Source organism: Chiloscyllium plagiosum, unplaced genomic scaffold (genome assembly GCF_037043375.1).
Source record: "Chiloscyllium plagiosum isolate Xiang-an unplaced genomic scaffold, Cpla_swu_hap1 HiC_scaffold_39, whole genome shotgun sequence".
Lineage (NCBI taxonomy): Eukaryota > Metazoa > Chordata > Chondrichthyes > Orectolobiformes > Hemiscylliidae > Chiloscyllium > Chiloscyllium plagiosum.
Window position 1 is genome coordinate 16,264,953 of NW_028270177.1, and position 23,555 is coordinate 16,288,507.

Here is a 23,555-nt window from a genome sequence, read left to right on the forward strand (position 1 = left end):
GAGTAACCAAAAACATAGCAGTAACAAGCATGCCGCCAGTGGGACAGAATTAAACGGATAAGAATTCGTATTCTTTGAAGCTTGAAGTGTGACTATTCAAATATCCCAGAGTCTATTTCAACTTATCAAGGCTATTTATCTAAATTTGGAAATTAAGTGAGAAAGGAATTTCAGGCATTATTTAGGATGTTGACTAAACTCTAATTATTCATTTGTAATCAATTCCAACCAACTTAGGAAATAGTTAATTGAACTCACCTTGTGAAGTACATCACTAGAGAAGCATTCTTGAGCCCTGACGGACTGCAACGCACAGTATAATTTGCAATTTGGACTGTAGTGAACGGTGGCCGGGTCCAGTGTAACCAAATTGCTCTAGAACTGTTGGATTCTGCACGAAGCTGGGTTGGAGGTGGTAGCACTACTGGGAGTGCTGAAAAAGAGAGATGTAATCACATATATTGTTTTTTCACATTCCGATTCAGTATTTAGTTATAGATCATTTAAGGGTTAGAAATGTAACTGATTGCAGAACTATCGAAAATACTATTGACTCACTCCAAAGTTGTACATGAGAAATGAAAATTCCAAATAAACAGTGCTCTTGCACAATGATAAAGCTACATGTTCTTGGGTAATGTTTAGGGCACTTTTGCCTTTGCTTTGAAACAGTTAGCATACACCTTCTCATAAAAGGTGCTCACCTAAGGTTACAGCCGGTGCTTTTTCAGTTTTTCCTTTCCATATTGCTGCATATCCATCATCTTGTTTGTTGAATGCAATCAACTTAATTTCATAAAGTCGGTCTGAAACTAAATGAGGAAACAGATAAATCCAGTAAAGTTTACTGAAGAGATAAAGCAGAGGATTTTGCCACTGACACAATTTATGTTACTGTAATCAATACAACTGAACATAGGCGTTCCCAGTCATTTTAATGCAGCTATCTTTCAAGTGAAGGAAACTAGTATATATATATGAGACAGATACAGAAATGTAACAGGACAATTGGAGTCAATATTAGGGTCAAATGTAAGGACTTCACAGTTAAACATTAGTTACACAGTGAATGGTTTTGTATCTGAATCAGGGAAATATATTCATTTGTTTTGGGCCAATTCCATTCCTCCACTTTGAAGTCTCTCATGTCCTCTACCGCCTCAATGTACACAGCACCAACAATGTAAAGGCCATTAAACACTTGCTAAAGGCAGTAGTGGCGGCTGATAAAGAGATAAGGGGTTCCACAAATATACTACAGATGAGCACGAAGAGGTCATAAGGGCTATAGAGCATGCTCCACTAATCCATTAGGTCATGTTTCTTGGCAGCCTCTTTGTATCCTCTTCTTACTGTCATATCTGGCCCTGTCATCTATGCTATTGGTGTAGATCATTAAAAACTGAGGCCCAAGAATTTGTCCTTTGGCATGACACTCTACTAGTTACACGTTGTCATCCAGAAAATGCTCGGTTTATTCCTTCTGTTTTCTACTGACTAGTCACTCAACACTAGTATATTACCTGAAATGTTAAGGATCCTAATTTTGAATAACCCGGTTTTCAAATGCCTTCAGAAAACCACACATATTATATTCACTAGTTCTCCTGAATCTGCTCTGCTTGTTCTCTCCTTTAATATGGAAATTGTGTTTGACAAGCCTATGGCGAAATTTGACCTTATATATTGTATGTAGGTCATACATTTATTTCAGGTTCTGGAGCTGAAAGTTAAGAGGGGAAATGGAAGATTTTACTCAGCCCTGCGCTCTCCTTACTATTGCTTTGTTTCAACAAAGTTAACACTCTGAATAGATTTTGACATTTATGCTTAATTATAACAAGATCCATTTTAAGAATATTCTTGAAGTACTGCCTAAAATGTCACTGTGTGTAATTATCACAGTGCAAAAAGTTGAAGCTCCAATGCATCTTTAGAAATTGCTGCCACTATCATGTCATAGTGCAAAAATATGACACATTTATGGTAACAATTTACTGAGGTATGAACTACACCTGGAGAAGATAGTAGAACTGCATTTCATAGTAGAATGGGATGCAAAGTTTGGAATGGGAGTGCACATGTCTGATATATGAAGGCATTAGTCTTACTGCTAAATGCTTGCAGGCCACTTTAGATTCTTCAAACAGAGGTGAAAACAGGCAATGACATCATAAATGACTAACTTATTGATTTAAGAAAAGGCCCCCCCCCTGCCCCTTTCACAAATTAGACATGTCAGCAGTAGGCAAGACATCAGGCCTATCTTGCTGAAAATCATTCATCAGTTTTGTGACAACCACCAAATGCCATGCTTCCAGAAAAATTTCCTCCCCCACTTCCACAAAATCACTTTCCCACAGAGCCAGAAAGTTCAGGATTGTTTGCTGAATCCACAGGAGTTACAATCAACACCCTTCCTCTCCCATTACAAACAACTCTCAGGACTTAACTGAGGTTACTACTGGCAAGGTAGATGTTCCAAAGTATGTTCCTCCCTTGGGGCAAGCTGCCTGTGCACGAAGCTTAATGAGTTGCAGATTAGTCCTGAGGAGCAATTTCTCTCTAGCTCTGCGTGCCCTGTTTTTTCCCTTTGGGTGGGCGGTTGAAGAGGGGAGAAAGAAAGACAGAAAGAAGTGCTGTCTCTAAAATGCCAAATCAACAATCAGCTTGCACTGGTTTTTTAATCCATTATCTCTAATCCAATCATATTGCACAAATAATTGTATTTTACTTACAGCTACTTCAATGTACAACTCACATCTGTGACACTGCAAATGATCCAAATTAAATTAAAAGTGGGCTGGGAAAACTTCCTCTACACTAATTTTTGCTGTGTAATAACAAAAAAAGGATTTTGCATTTCATTGCTGAACTAATTTTATGAAGTAGAAGTGCAAAATTGTGGTCTAATGAAAGCAACTGATAACACCTTCATTTGTGCTCTCTGAGCCAATAAGGGTCGATTTAAGTGCACTGAAGCAGGGGGAACACATGTTGCTAGTTTTTTCAACAATGCATGATAAAATTTATAGTTATCACACTGAGTGGTGCATCGAGTTCAATTGTAATACTGCAATGAAAGAAAGAAATTCATTTCAAATAAAACTAAATTTAGGAGCAGGTTTACACCATCAATCCAGAGTAGGATGCCAATCTTTCATAAGTGCAGAATGCTTAAGATTTTACATTTTATTTGGAATGAAATAAACTCAAATATCAAGTTTCAATATTGCTTTTAATTCTATTTATGATATATAATTTCCCAGATAAAAGTAATCAAGAATTTTGCAAACTATCAAAACTGTTCTAAACCAGTTGAGAAATTAAATTTGATTTATCATACACAATGGTTTAAAAGTATAAAATAATGCATCACATGTACAATTACAGCCAAGTGTTAAATCATGCAGGATTGGCAACTCAATGAAATTTTGGAAGATTTCATCACATTGCGCTGCCACTGTAAAGTGAGTCTACAGCCCAACTTCACTATAGTGTCATAAAACAGAACCAGCACACCAATATAATGAATGAAACAGGACAAGTCCATGTTGTCTTTGCATTTCAAAAACCAAGCTGACTAGAGCTTCCATGAACACAAAGACCATGAGAAATAAATATCATGATAATTCTGATTCACCATTGTGATGATGCTGCTTCTTTAACAAGGTTGTGCTGTCCTTGGTTTTTTCCAGAAGTGTTTTATGAGATACAGGTTCTGAAATGTCTAGCTTGATCGACTTGAAGAAGCTTTTAAGTTTACAAAATACACTTGCACAATGAAAAGGGAGTGGTCAGTTCTCCCAGCTCAGCTTTTCTGGCTTTTCAGTGAAAGCAGTCAGTCAGGTTTGAGGCTGCTGGTCACAGAAACAGCTACATGGAAGGTGTTCCATGCTGAATCGTTCTGCCATCTCTCTTGTAGGACCCTCTGTTTGATTTTACTTTTTTTTTTGCCAAAGGGTGTTTATGGGGATTGTTGCAAGTAGTTGGTTGCGATAATCTGTTGGGTTTTCGGATAGGTTAAGTTATTCTATATTCTGTTATCTTTTGTTTGGGTTTCATTCAGTAATCTTGCAAATAAATTTTGTTTTGTTTAAAACTAAGTAGTTAGACCAGCTGCATCACTCCTGGAATGTCCACTTTACATCTGCTTAACAACTAGCAAAGTTAGGATCCAGGCTATTTTCTTGAAATGTTTTGAGGGGGTCTGGCCTGGCCCATAACACCATTCCTTATGAATTTTCAGAAACCCCAAGTAATTACTCTTCCATGTTGCTCACTGCAAAATTCAGGAGATTAACCATTAATTTCTGGAGACCTCAGGTCAATTTGAGAGGGTTTAAACCCTCCTTAAAAGGTTAAATAACATATGAAACAAATCAGATTCGATTTTCAAATTGTTCATTATAGATAAGGTTATTTTTATGTAGATAAATATTAACATGATATAAATATAAATGACTTAATCCCATTGATTGATTTTAAAAACAAAGTCTGGCACTTTTTGGAATTAAGATTTTTGAAACTGAAATGTAATTGTAGCAGTTGTGTGTTGATCAAACACTTAATTCCCACATTATCACAGCCCAGGATTCTAGACTGCTGAATTAAAATTCAACAAAGATTGCACTGAGCCAACTCAACTGAAAACTGGAAAAGCTCAAATTCAGAAAAAACAACTAAGCATTTCAGTTTGGAGTGCGTACACCAAAATGTTCCATCATTTCATTCATCTTCCCATATCTTTGATCGAATAAATGATGAAAGTTTCACATTTGAAATTCTGTAAGAAGGAACCAAGTCCTCGTCAAGAAATATATCGCTAGAAAACATAGCAAACAAAATCTGCTGTTGTTATGCAGTGCGACATGGAGTAATACAGAATGTTGAGGTATAAGTGTTGTGCTCCCTCTTGTGCTCCTGGTATGAAAATGACATTAGACTTTACAACTTCTGATCTGCAAAGTATCACCAATCATATCACACTTCAACATCAAGGAAGCCTTGTCACTGAATACACCACGAAAATCCACTAATCAGTTTGGTTTCAGCAACATCACTGATTCAAAAAAAAATTAAAAACCAGATTTGCTCTATCCTAAGTTATTCTGTTACCAAGAATGCTTAGAAATCTAACCTGCAGTGAACAATTTTGATGAATTTGATAAAGCAACAGTTAGATCCAAATAAGTAAAACATTTATAGAAATATGCCCCTCCAAAGAGACAAAACAGTGTAATCATTACTCAGAGATCAAGAATCTGCGTTGAGAAGATTCTGGAGAAATCCAAAATGAATAAATTATAAATTAAGGTGGCATGCATTTATCCAGATGTAATAAAACTTGCATATAGTTCTTTATAACAAAGAGAGAGATTAATTAAAAGATGAATTGTTTGCAATTATGAGACTTTCCAGATGGGTCTGCACAAAACAGCTTTTTCTTGACAAATCAGACCTCAAATATTTCACATGAAAGACAAACCAAATGTGTAACAGTTTAGAATACAAAACAAATAAGTATTGCTGATTAAGAACACAGAAGCAAATAACCTGCAAATATTATTGGGCTTTTTGCCAGTACAATGAACATGCATTAAAATACAAAATCCTGTAATAGCTGTTACTGCTTTGTACAAGCTTCTAAGTAATGGTAAGGAGAATTTAGATAGAAAGTTGCATAAGGAACTTTTCAAACAGTGGAGAGAAACAAGATTTAATCACTAGTTCATCCATGAGAACACAAAAATCTGAATACAACTGTTTCCTTTCGGGGAAACTAACCATTTATACAATGTTGCTAACTTACTGTAATTCTAATTTTTGTCAATTTCCATAATTTAGCATGAATTCAAAATTTACGTAACTGGAGGGATGAATTATCAAAAGCTTTCATTTTTTAGCAGTAAAACAGCAATGAATGACTGTGCTATCAGGCTAGTGGAGATGTTTGTCGAGGAGGAAAGAATCCTCTGTTTCGCACAAAGAATCTTGTGCAACCGAGACAAGTCTGAATGGGAAAATATGCAAGTTAGTTTTGGGAAAAGGAGACACAACAGTAAGTTAGTTGGCAGGAGGTCTTTTTTTTAAAATAAATGTGTACTCTGCACACCCATCACAGCTGTAAGAGGACAAACTATATTTGAGATTATTTTCATCTTCTTATCACAAAATGTCATGTGGAATTGGTGGGCTCTTAGCTCACAGTTCTATCCCCTCTTTGTTATAAGGTGGCTTGCAGGGACTTAGTTATTTTGCTGAACATAAAATACCCTACCTATCTCTATGGAGTGACATCTTCGGGGAATGCTGATGCACCGCCTGGCGGCACTATGGCATATATGCATCACATGGATGACCTCAGACTAATTCAATCACACACTCACCAATGTGCCTCTTAGATAGTGCATAACATCTGTAAGTATAGGACATGCACAAAGTCTTCAATTTCAGCTATATTCTTCAAATATTAACTACTTCTAAATATTTTATTCAATAGTATGCAAAACATTTAGTGTATGTGGTACAAATGTGAATACTGCATGCAAACATTCTTGGCAATAAGCAAAAGTTGTTAAAAACTTACTTAATAAAATGGGAAACAAAATAGTCCATGTTTCCAGATAAAACTGATAAAATCCTTTATGCTTAGCAACTAGGAATGTTGAGATCAGAGCTTTTATCCTTTGACACTTAAATATTAATATTTTCAATAATATTTAACAAGAGTTGCATTTTTACTATGATTTTCCACTCTGGGATGAAAAATCTCTGAATGATAACAGCTGTATTTATAGTCATCTTTAACTCTGTTACATGTGCTGGCTGTTTTCACACTTGCTTCCCCATATTGTACATCAAAACTATTATTTATGTGTTCACCTAAATTTTATGCTTTTGTTTCCAAAATGGAAGCACTAATAGAAGAGTGAGAAGTAGAAATCCTATTAAAGTTAAAAAAATGTGAACTGCAATGCATACCAGTCACTAGCTAATCACAATGCTTTATGTCTGGTGAGGGAAGGCTATTATATGCAAGATACTACGTTCTAAATATTAGAACCTAGATATTTCAGGGGAAAACAATGATTCCCTTTAAGTGCTGCATCATGTACTATAAAGTTCACACTCCCCAATGGGAGACATGCTGTGGACAATAATGATATGTCTGAAATACCCTAACAAATGAATGTAACTGAAAAAGTGTAACAAAAATATTAAGTTTCTAATGGACTAAGTTAAAGAAGTTGGCAGAAATAAAGCAAAAACACAAATTTCTGACAGGTGAATGGCTCTGAAATGAGCATTTAACTTGGGACTAAAAGAACATGGAACCAAATTTGACCATGAATGGCTTGTTACACGTGCAGCAGTTGAGGTCTCCGGATCTGATTGAAACTTACGCAATACCAAGAGGCCTGGATAAAGTGGTCATGCAAAAGATGTTTCCATCATAGGACAGACTAGGACCCAATGACTCAGACTTAGAGTGGAAGCTGACCCTTTAGAACTGAGATAAGGAAGAATTTCTTCAGCCAGAGGTTATTGAATCTGTGGAACTCAGCCTCCACAGCCTTCTGCGGCAATAAGTCATAGAGTGTACTTAAGACTCAGATTGATAGGTTTTTGATTGGTAAGGAAATCAACATGTACAGGGAGAAAGCGAGAGAATGTGGTTGAGAAACATATTAACCATGATCAAATTGTGGAGCAGACTCAATGGACCGAGCAACCCAATTCTGCTCCTCCGTCTTATGGTCAAAGAAATAAACAGATCTATACAGCAAGGCTTTCAAATCACTCAAAGCTCATCCACCTAACAACTAAAAATTTGTCCCAGCCATCATCTATTATCAAAACACAAAGAACTGCCAATGCTGTAAATCAGAAACAAAAAAAGAAATTGCTAGAAAAGCTCAGCAGGTCTGGTAGTACCTATGGAGAAAAGTCAGGGTTAGTGTTTCGTGTCGAATGACGCTTCCTCAAAACAGTTTTGAGCAATTTTTATCATCTATTGTCTGTTGGACACATTTTACAAATATTTTTCCCCTTGTGAAGCAAATTGATCAACCTTGACATCATCGGTGCTAAGCCCAATCTTTGTACTGGAATGCCATATATATTTATATTGCATATTTCGATGTGAAAGAACAAGTAGCTTTTAGGCCTGAAACATTTAAGCCAAGGAATACACTAGCTATGCAATCAACCTCACTATTGAGGAATCATAACCAATGGTTCAGCCAGCAGCATTATTTCCAATTGCCAACCAATGTTCTTCTATTCCATGATAGTGCTATCAAAATTCGGGTTACTCTGTCTGACTTACCTAATCCAGTAATCTCATACTGCTTCACTTTTCTTCGAAGTCGTATTGGTCCTTTTGTCCAATGCTCATCTCCATTCGTTTCATTTAATTCTCTGTTCAAATCATCTGCATCTACTTTTCTGTAAAAAAGCTTGTAACCCAGGATCTGGACTTGATTAGAAGGTGGCTGCCATGTGACCAACAGAGAATTTACTTTTGTCTTCACCTTCATCTCTGCTGGAGCAAAAGGAACTACAGCAAAGGAGAACAGGTCACTATTGTGATTACTTAAACAATGTCAAACTTATAACAGTTCGCTAATAATGCTCTAGCCTCTCTGAATGTGAGATTATCCAAACTCAAGTTCTTTTAACCCATCACCCAATACTGACTGGCCGACAATGGCTCAGGTTAAACTACACAGTGGATTGAAAACATGACTACTTTAAAATCAATGGTCTCGCACTGTACTTTGTCGTCACCTCCTCCAGACTTACCTATAATCCTAAGATATTGGTGGTCCTCCAATTCTGGCTTGAGCATCTCCAATTTAATTGTTTCACCACTGATTGCCATGCCTTCAGCTGTCATGATTCCAGGCTCTGTAATTCCTTGCCTAAACCTGTCTGCCAGGCATTACTACTGTAAGACACTACTTAAAACCTACCTCCATGACCAGGTTTTTGATTTTCAATTCTAGTATAACATTGCTTTGTGCCAAATTTTGTTTGACAATACTTGTCCAATGCTTTGGAGCATTTTACTATGTTCGTGGTGCCGTATAAATGCAAGCTGTTGCTGTTACAAATGACAGCTTTACTCAAAGTTCTAAAGAGAAGTTGTGGTGAAAGGCATCTGATTTATATACTACCGTGTTTACAGTTGTAGGGATGTTGAAGGTTTAAAAATAATTAGGTCAATCAGTCTTTCTGGAACCCCTAACTAATTGTGTCTCAGAGAGCACAGAACCCCAGAGTGTTAGTGAGGAACGGTTTGTAATATGTTAGGCTTGTGACCAGGAGTGCAAACATCAAATGCCATTATTTTTGGTAATCAAAGATTATTTTTTGACTTAGGAAACCTAGATATTTAACCTTGAGTAACTTGCAGATCAGGAATGAATGATTGGAAACTTGCAGATTATTAAAAGACTGAGGAAGTGCAAGCTTTCATTTTATGATCATTCATGGCTGATGACATCACAATTGACAGCAAAGTAGTGAGAAGAATCACTTGAGTTGAATATTTGAGATAGAGGGCCACTTTCTTTGGATGTGAAACTGTAAAATGATTGTGTTGGGAAATAGTTTAGATTATTTTTATTCATTCATAAGTTTTGGGCATCACTGGCTGGTCCAGCATTTATTGCCCATCCCTATCTGCCCTTGAGAAGGTAGGGCTGAGCTGCTATCTTGAACTGCTGAAGTCTGTTTCTTAAGATCTTTCAAACTGTGTTCTGTAGTAAAATAGCTTGGTTTGTTTATTTTCTGTTTTATTAGTAAAGAAAATCTGTAACCCTGTAAGCTTGTGTTTCAATGAATGACCACTATGTTAAATACAAAGGAAGATCTATTGAGCCGGGTTTCATAACTTGTCCAATAGTAACATCAGCAGCTATCATAACAGTATTATCAATGAGTGCACCAATAGGTAGTATGAGCCAATTTCTAATTAACAACATATCATGTACATTGTATCTTTAACAATAAAGGATACTATACTTATTCTATGGTGGATAGTAAAGAACAACTTTACATCAGTTATGCTGAGAGAGATAAATAATGGAGTGTATACACACATACACACACAGACACAGTTTAATTTTAAAAAATCATGTTTGAATCAATCGTCTAACGTGAAAAGACATCATCCTTACCCATCATTAGCTTATTTCGTTCAGGGATTAGATGCTGGGTCCATTCTGATGGTGCACCATATCCTACAGTAGTGCTTGCTGCAATCCGAACTTTGTAGATTTTTTTTGATTGTACAATAGGAAGTGTGACTTGTGTCTCATTTCCATCAACTTCAATTGAATAAATCTGATCTGTTACACAAACAGAGGTAAATCCTATTAACTGTGGATGAATTAAAAATAGAAAGTCTGAATTTGCAGCACAGACTCGAGTTGTACAAACTAGAATTCTTCACATTTCCACATATATGTTGCATACATATATTTCCGCAATTAAGAAACTGAACTAAGAACATAAATTCATTTGCATCACAGATTAAGCATTCAGTTCCTGAAGTGTTAAACATCAGGTCCAGGAATTTTGATAATGTTACATGGAAAACTGAATATTACATATAAATTTACTTTCTCTTCCTCATCCTTTGTGACAAAATCAAACACATTCATAAACTGATGTATACGGTAGACTCCCAGTGGGTGACTGCTATGATCAATCTGTGCCAGAAGTTTCCACTATGAATAGGACAGGATACTACAAATGAATGAGTTTGGACAAATGTTAACTTAGGATTTACTCTCCTTGTGCTTTCTCACACCTTATATGGTTTTTAAAATCTGGTTTCATCAGGTACTGTGGTCCTGGATGAGTTTCTCTCAGTGACTTGAATACTGATTTGAAGGTTGTGGAGTACTCATGTCAGTGGAGCAATAATCAAGAACTGTGTTGAGAATTAAAATAGCTTAGAGTCATAGAGATGTACAGCATAAAAACAGACCCTTTGGTCCAACTGTCCATGCCGATCAGATATCCCAACCCATTCTAGTCACACCTGCCAGAACCTGGCCCATATCCCTCCAAACCCTTCCTATTCATATACCCATCTAAATGCCTTGTAAACGTTGCAATTGTACCAGCCTCCATCACTTCCTCTGGCAGCTCATTCCATATTTGTACCAACCTCTGCGTGAAAAGGTTGCCCCTTAGGTTTCTTTTATATCTTTACCCTCTCACCCTAAACCTATGCCCTCTAGTTCTGGACTCCACTATCCTAGAGAAAAGGCTTTGTCTATTTATCTTATCCATGCCCCTCATAATTTTGTTAACCTCTATAAGGACACCCCTAAGACACCCCTCAACCTCAGAAGCTCCAGGGGAAACAGCCCCAGCCTGTTCAGCCTCTCCTTATAGCTCAAATCCTCTAACCCTGGCAACATTCTTGTAAATCTTTTCTGAACCCTTTCAAGTTTCACAACATCTTTCCAATAGGAAGGAGACCAATTTGCACGCAATATTCCAACAGTGGCCTAACCAATGTCCTGTACAGCTGCAACATGACCTCCCAACTCCTTTTATCGGTCAGAGTACTCAATACTCTGACCGATAAAAGAAAGCATACCAAACACCTTCTTCACTATCCTATCTACCTGCGACTCCTTTCAAGGAGTTATGAACCTGCACTCCAAGGTGTCTTTGTTCAGCAACACTCCCTAGGACATTACCATTAAGTGTATAAGTCCTGCTAAGATTTGCTTCCCCGAAGTGCAGCACCTCTCATTTATCTGAATTAAACTCCATCTGCCACTTCTCAGTTCATTGGCCCATCTGCTCAAGATTCTATTGTAATCTGAGTTAACCGTCTTCGCTGTCCATTACACCTCCAATTTTGGTGTCATTTGCAAAATAACTATACTCTAATGCTCACATCCAAATCATTTATGTAAATGATGAAAAGTAGTGGACCCAGCTGGTCACAGGCCTCCAGTCTGAAAAACAACCCTCCACCACCACCCTCTGTCTTCTACCTTTCAGCCTTTCTGTATCCAAATGGCTAGTTCTCCCTGTATTCCATGAGATCTAACCATGCTAATCAGTCTCCCATGGAGAACCTTGTCGAACGCCTTACTGAAGTCCATACAGATCACATCTACCGCTCTGCCCTCATCAATCCTCTTTGTTACTTCTTCAAAAAACTCAATCAAGTTTGTGAGACATGATTTCCCATGCACAAAGCCATGTTGACTATCCCTAATTGGTCCTTGCCTTTCCAAATACTTGTACATCCTATCCCTCAGGATTCCCTCCAACAATTTGCCCACCATGGACGTCAGGCTCACCGGTCTATAGTTCCCTGGCTTGTCCTTACCACCTTTCTTAAACAGTGACACCACGTTAAGCAACCTCCAGTCTTCCGGCACCTCACCTGTGACTATCGATGATATAAATATCTCAGCAAGAGGCCCAGCAATCACTTCCCTAGCTTCCCACAGAGTTCTAGGGTACACCTGATCAGGTCCTGGTGATTTATCCACTTTTATGCATTTCAAGACATCCAGCGCTTTCTCCTCTGTAATATGGACATTTTTCAAGATATCACTTTTTATTTCCTTACATTCTATGTCTTCCATGTCCTTTTCCACAGTAAATACTGATGCAAAATACTCATTTAGTATCTCCCCCATTTTCTGTGGCTCCACACAAAGGCAGCCTTGCTGATCTTTGAGGGCCCTATTCTCTCCCTAGTTACCCTTTTGTCCTTAAATGTATTTGTAAAAACCCTTGCGATTCTCCTTAAATCTATTTGCTAAAGCTATCTCATGTCCCCTTTTTGCCCTCCTGATTTCCCTCTTAAGTATACTCCTACTTCCTTTATACTCTTCTAAGGATTCACTCAATCTACCTTGTCTATACCTGACATATGCTTCCTTCTTTTTCTTAACCAAACCCTCAATTTCTTAAGTCATCCAGCATTCCCTATACCTACTAGCCTTTTCTTTCACCCTAACAGGAACATACTTTCTCTGGATTCTCATTATCTCATTTCTGAAGGCATCCCATTTTCCAGCCGTCCCTTTACCTGCGAACATTTGTCCCCCAGTCAGCTTATGAAAGTTCTTACCTAATACCGTCAATTTGTGTAACAGACTTCTGTTTATTGTTAAAGTAAATCTGCATGCTCTGGGCACATGGGTATGAACCCCACCATGTCAGATAGTGAAATCTGAATTCATTAACTGAAACTGGAATAAAAAGCTGGCCTAATGATGATTATGTAACCCTGATCACTGCTGATTATCATAAAACCCATTTGTTTCATTAATGTCCTTTAGAGGGGATATTTAGAAATCTGCCATTCTAAGTTAGTCTAGCCCACGTGACCCAGATCCATGACAATGTGATTTGACTCTTAACTGCTTTCTGGCAATTAGGGCTGGGCAACAACTTTGGCCCTACCATCAGTGCCTTCATCCTAGAAACAAATAATTTTAAAAAGTCAATTCCTTAAAATTAAAGCCTTCAGCGTGTCCTTGTACTGTTTACTTTGACCACCATAAAACACAGCATAATCTCAAGTTCTCCACAGAAGATTCATTTGGTAAGCAATGGGTTAATTACAGTACTGAAGTTGCTTTTAATTCATTAACAGAATATGGATGCCCCTTTCTAGATCAGCATTTATTGCCAATCCCTGGTTGCTTTTAGAAGGTGGTGCTGAGGTGTTTTCTTCAATTGCTGCACCTCATGTGGATCCACAATGGTGTTAGAAGTTCCAATGAGGTATTCTGGTTCAACGATGAGACAAATTCATTCCTGTCTGTCTCAATATAGTGTGGATGCTTGGCAAACAGCCTCACATGAACACCTTAGTGTCTAAAAACTGTGTAAAAACCAAAAGAACTGCGGACGTCATAAATCAGAAGCAAAAATAAACTGCTGGAAAAGCTAAGTAGGTCTGGCAACATTTGTGGAGAGAAATCGGAGTTAACATTTCAAGTCAAGTGACCCTTCCTCAGAACTGGTGACAGCTAGAAAAATGCTGGTTTATATGCAGAAGATATGGTGGGGGGAGGGGGTAAGGAGTAAGTAATAGGTGGGAATTATGCCCAAAGAGAGAGAAGAGTTGGATAGACAAAGGAGTATGGGTCATCCTCCAGCACATGGACTGCAGCGGTTCAAGAGGGTATCTCACTACTATCTTCTCAAGGCTAACTACAGAAATGCTGATCAGCCAGTGACGCCCATAGCCCACAAGTGAATAAAATGAAAACAAAACCTTCCCTTAACATTCCCTGACTAATCAGTGTCTCTTCAAGTGCAGATATATTCTGTACGTCAAAATTCTTCGTAACAACTTCCCCACCATAAAGGTTAGACCGACTAACCTGTAGCTTCCTGGTGTGTCTCTCTCTCCCGATTTTGCAATGTAAAGATACTTATTGGGCAAAATGAAATTGCGGGCAGTAAATGTGAAGGAGATAGATGTCCTTGTGGTTATCACTCAACTACTAAACTGTCAGGAACATGATTCTTTTCTGAATATGATCTCTGCTCTTAGGATTTAGTACATCCATGACACAAGATGAAGTCTAGCATCTTATCTGCTTGAGTTAACAATGGCAGGAGGATAAGAACCAACTTCACACAATAGAAGGAACCAAGTATGCAACTACATCTTGGTGTTAAGGTAGGGACAACTTGGCAAGGTAATCCCAAATTAAACATCAAATACTTTGTGATGTTAATACTGAAATATCAAGCTTTGCTTTATCAAAGATCACAGTCTGAAAAAAATCAATAAAATACCATTGCAATTCTGAAAACTCTAAATACCCTGTGCCCTCTATAGGCTAAATTAAATATGGTTGTCATGTTCACTGTCCAACTCATTCTGCAAGGTAAAAGAATATGTCGGCCAAGCAAATTGTAAAACAGTTTTTAATCCATACGATTAAATTAAACTTATGGGTTAATTAATCTACTGAACTAGTTTTTATTCATTAACAGAATATGGATGCCCCTTTCTAGATCAGCATTTAGAACATAGAACATCGAACAATACAGCACAGAACACGCCCTTCGGCCCACGATGTTGTGCCGAACATTTGTCCTAGCTTAAGCACCCATCCATGTACCTATCCAATTGCCACTTAAAGTTCGCCAATGATTCTGACTCTGCCACTCCCACAGGCAACGCATTCCATGCCCCCACCACTCTCTGGGTAAAGACCTACCCTTGACATCTCCCCTATACCTTCCACCCTTCACCTTAAATTTATGTCCCCTTGTAGCACTCTGTTGTACCCGGGGAAAAAGTTTCTGATTGTCTACTCTAACTATTCCCCTGATCATCTTATACACCTCTATCAAGTCACCCCTCATCCTTCTCCGTTCCAACGAGAAAAGGCCTAGCATGCTCAACCTATCCTCGTACGACCTATTCTCCATTCCAGGCAACATCATGGTAAATCTTCTCTGCACCCTCTCCAAAGCTTCCACATCTGTCCTAAAGTGAGGCGACCAGAACTGCACACAGTACTCCAAATGTGGCCTAACCAAAGTCCTGTACAGCTGTAACATCACTTCACGACTCTTGAATTCAATCCCTCTGCTTATGAACGCTAATACACCATAGGCCTTCTTACAAGCTCTATCCACCTGAGTGGCAACTTTCAAAGATCTATGAACATAGACCCCAAGATCCCTCTGCTCCTCCACCTCACTAAGAACCCTACCGTTAACCCTGTATTCCGCATTCTTATTTGTCCTTCCAAAATGGACAACCTCACACTTGGCAGGATTGAACTCCATCTGCCACTCCTCAGCCCAGCTCTGCATCATATCTAAGTCCCTTTGCAGCCGACAACAGCCCTCCTCACTATCCACAACTCCACCAATCTTCGTATCATCTGCAAATTTACTGACCCACCCTTCGACTCCCTCTTCCAAGTCATTAATAAAAATTACAAACAGCAGAGGACCCAGAACTGATCCCTGCGGAACTCCACTTGTAACTGGGCTCCAGGCTAAATATTTACCATCTACCACCACTCTCTGACTTCGACCGGTTAGCCAGTTTTCTATCCAACTGGCCAAATTTCCCTCTATCCTATACCTCCTGATTTTCCGCATAAGCCTACCATGGGGAACCGTATCAAATGCCTTACTAAAATCCATGTATACTACATCCACTGCTCTACCCTATTGCAAATCCCTAGTTGCTTTTAGAAGGTGGTGCTGAGGTGCTTTCTTCAATTGCTGCACCTCATGTGGTGTAGGTGGATCCACAATGGTGTTAGAAGTTCCAACATTTTGACTCAGCATTAGCTTTGCAGTTGCAAGGCAGCATGGTGTGTCACTTGAGGGAAACTAGCAGGTGGTGGTATTCCCATGTGATCTGTTACCCTTGACAGTGTAGTTGATACAGTGTGGATTTAGAGGGTACAATCAAGGGAGCTTTGGTATGTTGTTGCAGAGAATCTTGTAGATAATACACTGAAGCTACTGTATATAGTGGTGCAGACAGCAAATGTTGAACATCCAACCAAGTGGTCTGCATTGCCTTGTACAGTGTCAAGTTCCTTAACTATTGTTGACTGCACTCATCGGGCCAGTGGATAATATTCCATTACACTTCTGACTTGTGCCTTTTAGACTGCGCACAGGTTTTGAGGAGCCAGGCAGTGAATTACTCACCACAGAATTCCTAACCTCTTTCTTGTTCTCTCAGCCACATTATTTATATAGTTAGCCTAGTTCAGCTTCTGGTCAATGGTAACCCCCAGGATGTTAATAGTGGTGACTCAACAATGATAATGCTAATTGTCAAGAACCAGTCATCTGATTCTCTCTTTTTGGAGATAGTCACTGCTTGTCACTTAGGTGGCATGGACATTACTTCCCTGTAATCCCTAATGGGTTTCTTTATTCATGCATAACCTAAGTTGATGGTATTTGGGATATTCTGTCCATTTAATGGATAGAAGAAACATAACCCAGCCTGCTCTGTGACATGAAATCATGTTATGAATATAAACCTAAAACATCCAGTATAATTCAAATATTAGTACTGAGATTCTCCAAGGAAGTTTCAATTCAGTTCAATATAGTGGCAGCATAGTTCAAAGTCCAAATGATACTCACAATTGCTTTTAGCATATTCTCAGTATTTTATCTGAGTCAGTGAGAGTAATGTTCTAATCCCTAGCAGCGAATGTAGAATTAAACTAGCAATACAAAGCAGTCAAAACAAGATAATTAGTAGCACGGAACTGAAAGATAAGAAGCAAAGCTAATTAAACCAAAAAAAAATCACTCTGGGATAGCATTGTTGTCACGCAACCAAGCTTATAATCTGGAGGCCTGAATTAATAATTTGAAGACAAATTCAAATCCTGCCATGGCAGCTGGGGAATTTATATTCAATTAATCTGGAATTAAAAAATGGTATTCATAATTGTAACTGTGAAAGCACAGAACTGTAGTTAAAAACTCATTTCGCTCACTAATTGCTTTTTCAGCAAGGAAGTCTGCCACCTTATCCAGACTGACCTATATATGACTTCAGAACGATGCCAAAACTTTGTTTCACTGGCACATGTGTTTAAGTAATAGGGTTATGTCACCAAATTCTACTGCAACATAGCTATGTGATGAGAAGTCTTAATTTGCACGCATTATTGGGATACGTTGTGAATTTTGGGATTTTGAAGTAGTCATAATGTTGGCCTCTTTTAAATGCCAATACTGCGATATAGCTTTAAGACATAAACTGAAGTTATAATCAGGTTGGTGTTCCAGACATCAGGTGTTTCAGGGCCTCCTGCCAAAATATAGGTCACTGTTAGCAACTAGAAGGGATGCCAAGACTCTAAGGCTGATTGGCTTGATTGTTGTGGCAAAGCTAAAACATTCTTCCTATTAGCCAAGCATTGCAAATATTTAATTCGAACTTGTTAGTTGTGCTAACAAAGGTGCATATACCTGGAATAGGAGTATACCTGCAAAAAGAGTATAAAAATAGGGGTGCATCACTGAGGAATTGTCATTTTCCAAGTGACAGTATTTGTCACAGGATTCTTGCTGGGACAGTGTGTTAGGAATTGCCACTTACAGGAAAGTTAGGATTTGCTTAGGACACTGGCAATTGACAGGCATTTATGTTGGGTTGAGGGCTCATCGTAAGAATCAAGTTGCAAGTTGAGTAATTGTCAGTCTGCGGAATGCAAGACGAAGTTAGCAATTGGGCCATAGTAATTATTGAGTAATCAAAATAAACACTTTACATTTTCAAACAGTATAAGTGTCAGAATTCTGCCAAGCAAGGACTACTTACCTCCCTTTAATGTGCAATAATCAATGCGATACTTGGTTACTTTACCATGGCTGAGCTCTGGAGAAAGAGGAAGCCATGATACCCGTATATTAGACAAGGTGGGAATTGACAACGACAGTTGAGGAGCAGTACTTGGGACTGTTGACAGATTCAACAAAAAAGTAATGACAATTAGAATATCAGGACTTAAGGCAGCAATTCACAGAATATATTCAGATTACGTAAACAATGAAACAGAGCTCAATTCCAACAATAATTCAAAGTCAATTATTGCATAAAGAGTTTCCATATTCTCTTCAATATACTTAAATACATCCATAGGGCAATAATACCCCCTCTCCAGATACAGGGAAAGAAAACCTCAACACCTAAACAATCACTTAACAGAGGACCAAAATACCCATAATTAATTATTCCAAACTGCCCAGTCAATATGTTAAATGTACCTTAAAGATGTAGAAGATGAAAATAAAACCTTAGGTTGTGACAGAAGGGGAATTTAACAACTTAAAAACGTTGTCTGTCGAACCCACGTTCAAATCTCACCAGCTCCAATTCAACAGGTTAAGTACGGAAAAAAAAGACGTGGTTTTTGGAGATGCCCTCCTTGTCCTTCCGCGTCACGTTGAGGGGTGTCCCCATGAGCTGGTGCTGTACACCATCCATTTCTCCTCCTTTGGCCATGCTCAGGCATGCTTGGCCAGTGGGTGACAGGGATCACGACTGGAGGACTCTCTATATGGAAGTCCTAACTGTGCAACTGCAGGTTAAGTTTGTTTTTGGACTCCCAAACAAACTGTATATTTTATAGTGTTGTGGATTCAGTGGACCATGAGTATGTTAGCTGTGGGAGATTGCACCCCATGTTTAATTATTTTTTAAAAAAACTTATTATTGTTCTTTTGGTTGTATTCACCTCCACCTTCTGATCTTTCTGCTTCAATGCAGAAGGTAGCAGGCAAGTCAGATGACCTCCACTTGGGTCTGTGCCTGGGGCAGGCTAAAGTAACCATTAACAGGTCCAGGCAGCGGACCATGCAGCAGGTCATAGTTGCTGACTGTCTGCCTCTCCTCAACTGCTACATTCATGTCTGGATGTCCTTAGAGGGAACAAAGAACACACAATACCCGAGAGGCATTTAGAGAAACGCGTGCACTGCATGGATTGGTGCATTATTTCCCTTGCTAACTCCATTTTAATTTAGTCTTTTCCATCACTTCCCACCCTCTCTTGTTTTTATTGTTGTTACATTGTCCCTGATGGGCAGTACTTGTTAATTGGTACTGCTTAGTTGTTTTATTTAGTTAATTTGGTGGTGGATTTCCAAACAAAAAAAGGCTGGATTCTCACTTGCTCCAGAGGTGTAATAACACATCTGGACAGGTTGATCAGAAAAATAGCTGGATTCTCAAGAGCTTTTGTAGTGCAGTTGTAGTCTCCCTACCTCTGAGTTGAAGGCCCTTAGTCACATCCTACCAGCTCCAGAGATGCATCATAATGAGACTCATAATGTGACTCAACAGACCTAAAGTATCAAGCAAAATATCAACTGCCCTGGAGATATGTCCTAATGTGTCCAAACAGGTTAAATCAATGTTCCCTCTAATTTTAGTTATTCCAGCACAGACTTTCAAGTATTATGCACAGAATCTTTAAACCAGTGTTGATGTCATACAGCAGAGAATGATGGAGTGCACATAAGAATTTCTCAGCTACCGTACTGATTAAAGGGAAGATTGGTGGAAACCAGTGTTTGTGATAAATGATCAATTCCAGAGCACGGTGACCCAGATTTTGCAATGAACTGTGAAACATTAATTTTCAGGGCATATAGAGAGACCAAATTAATATTTCAGATCATCTGAACCTGGAGGATCACTGACCTGAAGCATTAATATTTTCTCTCTCTGAAGATCCTTCAGACCTGTTGAGCATGTATGTTTTGTTTTAAAACCTGAATAAACAAATTCTATATCATAAAAGTAATCAAGATTCTTCATGCCATAAATCTGTACAGACTGCAATAGGGAAGCCTTAATGTTTTTTTGTCCACTTTAGTACACAACTATCACATATATAACAGCTACTTTATATCCTGCCATTTAATGCAATGCTGAGAATGAGTGAGATATTTGTACAGAGAAGGGAAACCCGGGCAAATCTCTGTATTTAAGTAAATTTGCATCTGCTGCAAGTAATTGCTTGTTTTATTCTTCATTAATCTGAGTGCTGATGACTGTGTTTACTTCAAAATCTGGATCAGAATCTAAGTTAACATTTAATCGCAATATTGAACAAGTGCCATGCTGGTGGTTATGTAAATTTAGCATTGGACATTAAACTAAAGGTCCCATCCAACCTCAAATGGATGTCTATTAGTATTATTGATAAAATATCCATTTTTCCAAAAGCATTTTAAATTAATTTCACATAATCAATTGCTCTCTGTCTCCACAAAATTAGACAGATAGATAATAAGCTAAGTTTATTCAGGTTCCTTCAAATAGTCTGTTAATTAGGATTGTGTTCCTTCTCAGAATATGGGTCAGCCCTGAATTATCAGTATATAAAGGCACACATACAATGGGCCAATTCATCATCACTTGTCCTTTTATTTGCATGATTCTGTACTTAGTTAACTATCAGTGCATTTTTGTAATCTTATTTGAAGAGAGAAACTTACATATTCCAAGAAAGTGCTTCATTACGATTTGATAAAGGTAACCTTTATGCATGCACCTTTCAATACCCTGACAGGATCATACCATTGGATATGATAAATGTTCATCATTTTTAGAAGAACAATGTAAATACATTACCCATAGTCCTTACCATCTTCCATAGTTTGCACAATCACAGAACGAGAGGTCCGACTGGCACCAAGTTGGGAGTAAGCAACAACATAAAAGGTATAATTAGTGTTTGGTTGCAAGTCTTTTACTTGAAGGTCTGTAGTGTCATTATTCACTGCAAACTGGTATTCAACATTGTTTGTACCTGCAGAAAAGAGACCATGTAACCAGGGATTGAACTTATCAATGAGGAACAGCAAATATTATAAACACAAATGAACTATAATATTGAATTGCATTTGAACTACTTGAGGGTCAGTTTGTAATTTGGTTTAGCATGAACCTGAGATATATGTGAACCTTACAGTAAATTGTTAAATACACTGAACAACAATGGGAAGAGAACTGGATAGAATTTTTCATTAATCAAAATGACACTTTGTTAGTATATCTACCATGTTGATGATTGATTCCATCTTAATATTACGTGCAAACTTAACAATTCTTTAATTTTCCAAAAGGTTACCACAGGATCAAGGCTTTTAGATCTGAATAAACATAGCCAATATCAAACTGACAGCTTTACTATTTCTATAGTACTGTGTGCTCTGACGTCTATGACAGTTAAGGTGAACACAATTTCTACGAAATAATTGATATATATTGTTTCTTGTTAACTGGATCCAACATCGCATCTTGGCATAAATAACCCATTCTGAGCTTAAAAATATGTTGCTGGAAAAGCGCAGCAGGTCAGGCAGCATCAAAGGATAAGGAGAATCGACGTTTCGGGCATAAGCCCTTCTACAGTAATGAGCCCTTCTCATTCCTGAAGAAGGGCTTATGCCCGAAACGTCGATTCTCCTTCTCCTTTGATGCTGCCTGACCTGCTGCACTTTTCCAGCAACACATTTTTAAGCTCTGATCCCCAGCATCTGCAGTCCTCACTTTCTCCTAGATGAATAACCCATTGCAGTAATTACACTTCAATTCCACTTTTTACAGATATATTTTGCAGAATATATGAAAATTAATTATACAAAGTAGCGTTTAATTGGACAAACAATACATCTATTGAAGTACTTCATTCTTCAAACAGGGTTCTTTTACGTTCTAGTGCCCAAGAATATCCCTTTAGCATTATGAGGACAACAAACTGACACTTGAAGCAATTCAATAGCACAGCTAATTGGATAAACTAACAGCACCCAGTGCCTAGTAATCTACTTGAAAGCTTAATATTTACCTTGGCTTTATAGAAGTAACCTTTAAAATGCCCCAGATATCTAAGAACTAATTTGTTGGTTTCAGAAAAGTTAATACTATAGCCTGACTGTTTTATGCACAGACCAAACACAAAATAAATTTTGAGCACTTACCTACTGCCTTTTGATAGTGAAGGGAAAATCCAATAATCTGTTCACTGTTGTGTTCAGGGCGTTCCCAAGATACCAAGATTGAAGTACTTGATAAAGGCGCAGCAGACACGCTTTTGGGAGCACTCGGCAAACCCTCTCGAATTGTCACAGCAAGTTTGGCTGTAGTGCATGCCATTCCAAGACTATTCTCTGCAATACACTGGTAGTAAGCAGCATCCTCCAGTCCAATTTGATTAATCACTAAACTGCCACTGCTCTGGATCTTCACACGTCCATTGGACATAATGTCCTCTCCGTTTTTCAGCCAGCGAATTCTCGGAGTAGGTTCACCTTCAGATTTACAGGCAAATCTAGCAGTGCTAGCTCGAATCCGAGAAATTGTCTCAGGAAATTGTGTAATCATTGGTGGGGCTGAAAAAACATGAATGGAATTTCATAAACTTTTTCCAACAATGAAATGTTAACATTCCATTGTAGATTCACAGAGTAATCTTTCTTTCTAAAGTTTCCAATGTGAAAATAGCAGCACTATGTCAAATCTTCATTTATGTATAGAACTCTGGAATAAAATGGGGAACATAAGCAGTTAAAAAATGTGATTGTATTTTTCATTAACATGCATTACAACAATTTATTTTTTGAACACCAATTTTCAAAATAGGCTGCATCTAACAAAATGGGAAAGTATTAAAATGAATTGTAAAATTTAACTTAAACACAAGCAGCTTTCTTTAGATCATAATGAGTATACTTATATACATCAACTCACCATGCATTTGACTCTGGGCTAACATATTTCGTATTTCATACAACTGAAATTAAATTGTGCTTTACATAATAGCATGCAAATGCAAACTCAAACAAACCCAGCACTCGTAACTCGGCAGCAGCAGTGACAAACTGTCGTGTCCGGGGTTTATTGGCACGGCAGACATATACGCCAGAATGATATTGCTGAGCATGTGCAATCATAAGGTTTGCCCTTCCAACTACGATGACATCTGTAGCAATGGGTTTACCATCTACACAAAAGAAAATTGTAGTTA

The 23,555-nt window shown here is 38.1% G+C and overlaps 1 protein-coding gene across 2 annotated transcripts in view; it reads right to left on the reverse strand.

The window, feature by feature from the left end:
- Positions 1 to 23,555, reverse strand: part of igdcc4 (immunoglobulin superfamily, DCC subclass, member 4) — a 160,121-nt gene that overhangs the window by 46,017 nt on the left and 90,549 nt on the right. For both annotated transcript variants that reach the window (XM_043677316.2, XM_043677318.2), the window contains 8 exons: positions 23,376 to 23,531; positions 22,510 to 22,920; positions 21,171 to 21,335; positions 18,338 to 18,475; positions 10,188 to 10,358; positions 8,333 to 8,563; positions 705 to 812; positions 259 to 433 (listed from right to left, as the gene is read on the reverse strand). In XM_043677316.2, coding sequence (XP_043533251.2) covers positions 259 to 433; positions 705 to 812; positions 8,333 to 8,563; positions 10,188 to 10,358; positions 18,338 to 18,475; positions 21,171 to 21,335; positions 22,510 to 22,920; positions 23,376 to 23,531 — 1,555 coding nt within the window. The remainder of the gene's footprint in view (positions 1 to 258; positions 434 to 704; positions 813 to 8,332; positions 8,564 to 10,187; positions 10,359 to 18,337; positions 18,476 to 21,170; positions 21,336 to 22,509; positions 22,921 to 23,375; positions 23,532 to 23,555) is intronic.